The 8,893-nt window shown below is 40.5% G+C and overlaps 1 protein-coding gene across 5 annotated transcripts; it reads left to right on the top strand.

Annotated features, from left to right (window-relative positions):
- The first annotated feature begins 745 nt into the window (after positions 1–745).
- On the top strand, positions 746–3,374 carry LOC133930793 (dehydrodolichyl diphosphate synthase CPT3-like). 5 transcript variants are annotated; one of them, XM_062377531.1, is made up of 4 exons: positions 1,038–1,210; positions 1,317–1,389; positions 1,985–2,055; positions 2,245–3,374. In XM_062377531.1, exons 3-4 carry the CDS (start codon positions 2,020–2,022, stop codon positions 3,118–3,120), a joined length of 912 nt encoding a protein of 303 aa, XP_062233515.1. In that variant the 5' UTR covers positions 1,038–1,210; positions 1,317–1,389; positions 1,985–2,019; the 3' UTR covers positions 3,121–3,374. The 5 variants fall into 5 exon arrangements, with proteins under 5 accessions (XP_062233517.1, XP_062233516.1, XP_062233514.1 ...); XM_062377533.1 differs by lacking the exons at positions 1,038–1,210; positions 1,317–1,389 and adding an exon at positions 746–1,024; XM_062377532.1 differs by lacking the exons at positions 1,038–1,210; positions 1,317–1,389 and adding an exon at positions 888–1,024 and having other exon boundaries at positions 2,254–3,374.
- Positions 3,375–8,893: the final 5,519 nt, after the last annotated feature.

Below are 8,893 nucleotides of genomic sequence, written 5' to 3'. Positions count from 1 at the left end.
TGGTCTGCCTCACGGTGGTTACGTAGGGGCGTCAGCCTGCAGGGCCAAGACAGCACGACAACAGGGAGACGAGCTTCATCTGCACCTGGCCAGTCCCCATGGGCGGCGACCAGTTGATTCGATACGTGGCCACAAGGCAGCAGTAGGGATGGCATGCAGGCCAACAAGGATGGGTAATGCGTGTAGTAGGCAGGGTGGCGCCTTTAGGTGTGACGGCGTGTGCACATGTTTGCACAGAGCTGGCTTCGAGCAGTGGCGCAAGAGCGTGGTCATCATGATTGTGAGTAGTATGGCTTGGCCATTGTGCTTGCCACAGAAAAAAAAAACAATCTATAAGAGTTCTACTAATCCATCTACCACAAGCGTGATCAGTTGCGGATTAAGAACGGCATACCGTATTTTATTCATGCCACATAGAACATATAGGTTAGGTCATGACCTGCCCGTTTGATAATGATATCGATGTAGTACAAATTTGTTCTACTAGTTTGGTCTTTGACAAAGCTTCATGCTGATAACATATTGAGAAACTACTGCTATCATGTATAGTCCATTGATCTCTGAAAAGAACAATTAATTACAAAGAAAATATAATGTACTTATTCTTTATTAATCTATATTTATATAAGGGATTTTATCACATATAGTATAAAAATATTAAAAATAGAATAAAATATTTTAAGAGGTCGAAACAGATCAGACTGCAAATTTCAGTTTTGCTAACAATCTCGAGCTGTTTCTCCCGTGCGTTTTCTTTTTCTAATCGCGGCACGAGGGAGTGGTGGTGGGCACTGGGCAGGTGGCGATCGCGCCCGGCGGACCAGGCGCCAACATCATGCAGCCAAGCACGACAGCCAAAGGGAATCTCCGCGAGCTCCTCGTGGCACGCCGCGCCTGGTCCGCGTCCCCGTCTCCGCTCCGATCGCCGGGACGAAATCTCCTCATTTTGCTCGCCCACCTCCACCTGCTGCCTTGCCCGTCATCTCCCCCCCCCCCCCCCATCGCCCGCCTCCTCAAGCTGCAGGTTTGTTGGTTCTCTCCGCAGTTGCTCCTCATGCTTGCTCACCATGTGTTCGACTAAATAACTCTGAGGTGTATGCACATGTGTGGGTGCTTTTTGGTCCGATTGGAGTGGAGACGGTGGGTTGGTGTTCTAATTCAGTAGTAAGCTACTGCCAGTTGTGTGGATTTCTGGAGTGCCGTTTGCAAGGTCATGGCTAAAACTTGCAGCTTCCCGTTAAAAAAGAGCTAAAAGCTCTTCAAAACTCGAGCAAAATTTATGCAAGATTAACCTTACAGAAGCAGTGGGAATGCAGACGAGGAAGTGCTTTGTGCTTCGGAGCTACCCGCATAAGCTTGTTCCAGAAAATGACCAAAAAAAAAGGAAAGGTGCTGTTCCTGAAGTGCTTTGTATCAGCAAGTGGAAATACTAGCCTTTTGTGAATCTCGGTCCTTTTCACATTTTTTTCTCTCCCAGACATGTGCATCAGCAAGTGAAATTGATAGCTACTAAATGATCATACCAAAACCTTGGATAGGTAGTCAAGTTGCCATTAGATTTTGAGGTTTGAACCCATGTGGACCTAACCATTGAGTCACTTTAGGGAACTATGTGGTCAATTAAACTGAAATCTAGTGCTACAAATCCTAGGGTCACATCCTTCAACTCCAATTTCTGCACACCAATCTCATAATCACTTTGCAAGCTTCGCTTCTGTAAGGATTTCTATTTGATGGTTTCAGTTATCACTATAGAGATCATTCATAGCCTGGAAAAACTCTTGTTTTCCGAAAGAAAAGGTTTCAATTTATAACTGGTAGGTTGTGTGGTATATTTGTAGAGCCCATACCACATACCTTTCAATATCAAATGTTGCTTAGTGTCAGTTGTTTTCAAGTGTATATCCCGCTTTATTCTGATGGTGAACATTCGTTTTTTTTTCTTGAACTAAGTTTTAAACCCCTTGTCTTTTCCTGTTTGCAGCTTTGAGTTTGCTCGCCTGGTCCCTCATCGTCGAGATGGCAGCGTCACTTATCTCTTGCTCACCTTCAGCGGTGAGATTTGTATTTGTATACAGTGGCATATGTAGATTATTTTCTTATGGAAAACAGGCAGTCAGATGTCATAGTTATTATGCTTGTAGAGATCCTCAAAGAGCTATAACTTTTTGTTGTGCTGGCATGTACAAAAATTCTTATATTATTGAAGGTTCTTATCAGTTCTGATTTATTTCGTTGGTCTAGGATCCGAAGATAGAGAAGCCTGATGAGATAGTTACGACTGGCGTTCTGGCAAGTTTTAAGAATTTCCTACGCAAGTGCATTGTAGCTGTCCTCTCATATGGCCCAATGCCTAAACACGTCGCATTTATTATGGATGGTAACCGAAGATATGCTAAATTCAGAAGCATCATGGAAGGATCTGGTCACAGGGTGGGTTTCTCTGCACTTATTGCAAGCCTACTGTACTGCTATGAAATGGGTGTGAAATACATTACAGTATATGCATTTAGCATCGACAATTTTAAAAGAGACCCAAGTGAGGTGCAGTCCTTGATGGAGTTGATGGAGGAAAAGATCAACGAACTACTAGAAAACAGAAATGTGATCAACAAGATTAACTGTAAGATCAATTTCTGGGGAAATTTGGACCTGTTATGCGAGCCGGTGAGGCTAGCAGCTCAGAAGCTGATGGCAAGTACAGCTGGAAACACAGGGTTGGTCTTCTCTGTTTGCATGCCATATAACTCAACTTCTGAGATTGCCAATGCTGTTAATGAGGTCTGCGCAGAAAGGTGGGAAATGTTGCAGAAAGAACATTCTGGCAACTGTAATGGCCATGCTGCAAATAATGGTGTGCATTCAGAGATTTCAGTGGCCGATTTGGATCACCATATGTATAGCTCTGGTTGCCCAGACCCTGATATCGTGATCCGGACTTCAGGTGAGACTCGACTGAGCAATTTCCTTCTGTGGCAGACAACGTTCAGTCATTTGCAGAATCCAGACCCTCTGTGGCCTGAGTTCTCTTTTCGGCACCTTGTTTGGGCTATATTACAATATCAGAGAGTTTACCCTTACCTAGAGCAGAACAGAAAGCTGGCTAAGAAGCAACTGTGATCGCATGTTCTTTGCAAGGATATACCAAAGAGAATTACAGCTACAATACATTAACCTGTCCAGTTATCTCATAATTTTCCCTGATACAGGAAATGCCGAAATAAACATGGCATAACCCATTATGGACAGATGAAGCGTGTGTGCAATTGTGTAACTTATTTTTGCTTGTATGAGTGTTGTACTTCCGGGATATACAGACTGCCTTGTTTGGGCTATATTACAATATCAGAGGTTACATGCTATTTCAAATGAAATCACTGCATCTGAACTTTCATATGAAACCACTGCAAGGCATTTTGTATGGCAGTTTTTGTTAACTGCTGCAAAACATTGCTAAGATTTCAGGACTAACAAATTTGACAAAGTCACTGCAAAGGCGGCTAATATTGAGTAACTAAGGTATAAGGAACATATACTTCACATAACACAGTCAGTGAATGAAACAGTTAGATGAGTAAAGCCTAGAATGTTAGGGTAGCTCCAGCAGCGCCCGCAAAATGCTGCCGCATCCCTGTGCCGCTTGTTTTGTTAGTCGTCGCTCGCAGCATCGCTCTCCAGCGGATCCCGTTTCCAGTGCTACAACGTTGCGGCCGTGACACTGTAGCAGCTGGAGAACGATAAATTTGCCGATTGTTTTAGAGGATCTGCAACACTATTCACAGCGTATGACTGTAGGTTCGAAGGGAGTATGTGAGTAATAGAAGGTAGGAAATAGAGTAACAGTTGAAGATGAAAAAAAAAGATGATGATATAATAGTGTTAGGGGATGCTGTAATAGTGTTATAGTGGATAGTTTTTTAAGTATCTGTTGGAGATAGTCTTAGCAGGCCATTCTTGCATATCAATGCATTAATTATTTCTGCCATTATATTAGCCTAGGTACAAATGTGCAGTCTTTCAGTTAAGAATGTAGAAGAAAAATAGAATTGAAAAATATCTGAGATTCAATGTAGGAAATTGAGACACATGATCATTCTAAAACATCCAGCATAAATGTGCCATTTAGGATTTTGCAGATATGATGTTTGAAAATATAGTTTGCCATTCTTTCCCACATGCTCTGACCTTAGCTGAAAATAAATGTGCAAGGACTTGTAATTAAGGATGTAGCATCGAAACACACCTAAAAAACCCTGAGATTCAATTTATAGAACTGATACACGACATTTAATTATTTTGAATGTGATATTTGTAAGTAGAATTGCAAATTTCAGCATGTTAAATGAACTGAGAGAAATACATTTTACTACACTTGATTGTAAAATTTCAGCATGTTAAATTTCACTGCCAATTTATTCTATATATCAGCACCTCCAAGAATATCTGAGATTCAATTTAGGAAATTGAGACACATGCTCATTTTGAAACATTCAACATCTAATTTCAGCATGTTAAATTTCACTGCCAATTTATTCTGTATATCAACACCTCCAAGAATATAGATTTTAAATCCTATAAAGAATCACAAGTAAGAAATAGCTACAACAACTATAATGGCAACCTAGTACACAAATCAGTAACGAAGGGCAACAAAGCAGTCTAAACTAACCAGATAACTGCAAAAGTTTAACCCCTAAATATGCTGATCATGAATTATTCTCCTTCAAAATTTGCAAAGCATTTTTACATGATTACAATGTCATATGGAGATTTAACTTACCATTTGATCCATTAGAATGGCCCTTAGTAGTAGACGACCATCAAAACCCTCTCATATCGGCGCTTTCCAGATGACCTTTGCGCACACGATCCAACATCGTTGGTACATGTGATCCATCCACACCTTATGGAATTACATAGATCTATATGTGCAAACAGAAAAGCTGTTAGCTCCGGAACAGAATCAAACTAATCACAAAATGGTATGTATGTGTATAGGTCGGGAGGATTCTACTTGCCTACTCATGGCGTAACTTCCAGGAAATGGAGGAATGGTCTGTACCCTCCTGCTCTCATGCAGACGATGGGGCACCACCATCTCGCTGCTTGGTTGGACGCTTGGTTGGATGCATGGAGATGAAGAAATAACACAGCCGCATGAGCATATATAAAGACACCCTGGCGCTGAAAGACAATTTTTCGTAGACTGATAGGTGCCAAAAATTTGTAATAGCAATTAGTTCGTAGTCTGTTAAGGTAATTATAGCCGATGAATCAAAAAGGAAAAAAAAGAAGATAAGTATGGATGCCTTACCTTTGGGAACGCATCGGCTCTGCTCCTTTTTATGCGGATTCTGTTAACACACCTTGTGGTTATTTTCCTATCCAACACAGATAGCATCGATTATATTCCTAAGAAGGAGGGCAGTTGCGAAAATTGCAAAACCCTAAGAAAATTTCCCAATTCCCAAAACTTTAATCCCCATTAACACCAAATCCCCAAACATAGAAGTGGATTGGTGGGCACAAAAACAATTTTCCTTTTGCTTCGTAGTGTTCCAGCAGTGCACGTTGTCATCGCGGCAATGCCCTCAGCTTGATGTTGGCACCGACGCTCCTTCTTAGCTCCCACATCCACTCCGCTCCACCGTGTGAGTCTCCATGCTTTTGACCACACGCGTTTTGCGCCACGACGGATCACCTCGATGGAGCCGTGCACATTTTGCGCCACGGTGGATCACCTCGATGGAGCCACGCACATCATCTCGCTGCATGTGCGCATCGGCGAGGAGGTTCACAACACCGTTGTATAACCGTCGTTCGCGTGTTTTTCAAGAGCGAACGTTGAATGGACTTTAGGATTAGGGTTTCACAACGAGTCATTTTTGTTTCGTGTGGGGTGATTATGGCCATCGAATTAGATCCAACGGACCTGAGCAATTGGGCTTCTTGGGCCATGTGAGGGGATTGGGGAGGGAGGGAGAACGGTTTTTCTTTTTGGAGAGAGAGGGAGACCAGTTTTTTTAGTTTGGGGGAGAGGGAGGCTGGTTTTTTGTTAGGGCGTATGCTTTAGGAAATTCATTTGGTATTTTTATAACCCTACATAATCTCATTATAAAACATATATCTAATTGGTCATGCATTGCTAGAGAACACATGTGTTGGAAACCGAAGTTTTGTAGATGATAGTATTTATTCCTTTTTTGTTTACATTCACGCGATACTTTACACGAGTAAGAACGTAAATACCATATCCATGTTTTTTAAGTAGGCTAGCTAATTGCTCGTGCATTGCAACGGATCACAAAATAGATGATATACCAAGTCTACATTCGAATATATCATAAGAAAAATACATTGAATTAGTTTTTCAACCTACATGTTGCAATCAAAATTCATGAGTATAAAAATTGCAACTAATTTCAGGACATCACATAACCATATTATCATTAAGCATGTCATGCATAGCCGAACAAAAGTGCCCCAAATTTGGACAACCATAACTATGTTAGAAACTTAAACAAAATGCTACCTGTTTTAGAGGTTTCATGAGGGCGAATATCACAAAGCTCTCTATGCTTTCTTAGGATTTGTGAACCCATTCTATTGTCAAAATCATCTTCAGGATAATCATCATTTTCTGGAGCATGCTCTAGCTCTCTTGAGTCAACTTTATTTGAGATCAAAGTCTCCCTGACAGACAGAACAATATCTTTTTTCTTCTCTTACTCTTTGGGCTGCAAGGTCAAAATAAGCACAATGGTTATTACAGAATGATAGTCCAGTTCAGAAAGCAGCCCAGAAATGTTCCAGACAAAGAGAGCTAAATAATAGAATAATAATAACACAAAAAATTAATAGCACTCTATTTTTTCATTTGTGTGCATCAGCTCAGTTTTGGAGTGTTTATATACCAAAAGAAGGGCTCTTCTTCCACTCCTATCCATGAGAAGGGCCCCAAATAGTGTGATTGGAATCTGAAATAATTGTTGTTTAGAAAACCCTGAAGTTTTAGGAAAGAACAATTTCAGATACCTCCTTTTCTCAGGAGGAAAAATATCTAGTTCAAATACATGCCAAGGAAAAAATATAGCTTATAAAGACCCTAAGGCATTTATTCCTCCCAGTTGCTCAAAAATCATCAGGCCAACGCCCACCTGTGTATCAAAGTTGCATAATTAGTTCTGAACTTCTTTCACAACTTTCCAAAAAACAATGGTTCACACCATGAATTTCTGAATATCTGCTTTTAAGAGAAAAAGAATTTAGCATAATTAGTCTTTTGAAATGAGTCAAGTAAAGAAAATTCTTAGAGTCACATTTTTTTTCTCTTTTCAGGGTCCAAATTGTAAATGAAAAACTCCAGATACAGCTCTCTACACCATTCAAATATCTAGTACCCAGTAGATATGATAGTATGGATAGCTATTCCGAAACAGGTTAGTATACCTTCATAGCATATGTTTTCTCCTTCACGGTCACAGTCAAGCCAAAGTATCAATTATGTGCAGCCTCGAGCTTCCTGAACTAGATGCCTGCGGACATGAGCCTTTAACAGAACTACGCATCCGTTTTATATTTAACCATGGGACATTTTTTTCGAAACATATAACCAAAAGCCTCGAGCTTCCTGAGCTAGATTCCTCAAGTGAGAAAGGAAAAATCATACTTCACTTTTTTTTCGAAACGAGGTCCCCTTTTTCCATAATTGATAACGGAAAATGTAGCATTACAGGAGAAGAAAGAAACAGGTTTCAAGAGGAAGGGAGAAAGATAGGCTAATGCTAACTAACTCGACTACAAGAAAGCCTAGGAAACTTTCCAAAAAAAAAAACTGAAACATATAACAAAGATACAGATAAACTTAACATCAGCCAAATACTACGATTGGGATTTGGGAGTTTTGCAGGTTCTGTAGGTGGAACTGAGTCACTGAAAAAAATGGAGCGAAAACGATAACCAGGATATTTGTTGATTTAGATTTCGAATACTACACCTAGAAGCCAAGTAAGCATACTTAAGGTAGAAAAAATGAAATAAAATATTCAAGAGTCAGAGAAACTGTGTAGTTGATCAACCATCCATAGGTATACTTTGAGAGAGAATTTGCATAACAGGACTTATTACCAGTAGTTCACTTTATTTAGTTACGCCCAAATGTTAACTGAAAGATAGAAATCTTATTTAAACAAAACTAACCTTCATTTGCCAACGTAGTCAATGGAACTCTTGCTAACTGGAACCAATCTACCCGTTCCGATATGGAACATTGGTTGTCTGGCACCAGCAGCATTCTCAACATTATCTGAAAAGAAGAGTGAGGTATCTCATTATTAATGACAGTTTTGCTCTGAACACAAAAGAAAACAGATCTTAAATTACAGAAAGACATCTTAAGGCCATCATGCGCAAAATAAGAAAACACTTCTTACCTTGTAAAACAGCTCTTGCCTTCTGAATCGAGTCCTCGCTGAGCGAACAGAACACAGAAGTGGCCAAAACCAACCATAGAATTCAATATGCCTCAGATTGAACAAAGCTACTCAGAACCTTTCTAATGCTAACGAACCTACGGCCACTAATGAAGGAGTTCAAACGCAGGACATGCAGCCTAATGCTAGTGATCAGCATTTTGTAATGCAAAATGCTGATGGACAGGAGCTACCTGAGGCTCCACTGAACCCAACAGAGCTGCCCATCAGTCAGGAGCAGGAAAATGAAGAGGATGTGCACCAGACAAATGAACCTGACAGCATTCAGCAGCAGCAAGACAACATGATCAATGCAGAAATTATGAATGAGGATGAGACTCATAACGAGATGAGTCCTACCATTGACAAATTTCTTTTTTCTGTTACTTGTCAACTGCCTACTCCCCTCCTTGCCACTCTCA

The sequence above is a fragment of the Phragmites australis genome, chromosome 10 (assembly GCF_958298935.1).
Source record: "Phragmites australis chromosome 10, lpPhrAust1.1, whole genome shotgun sequence".
NCBI lineage: Eukaryota > Viridiplantae > Streptophyta > Magnoliopsida > Poales > Poaceae > Phragmites > Phragmites australis.
This window is presented reverse-complemented; position numbering and strand designations above follow the sequence as displayed.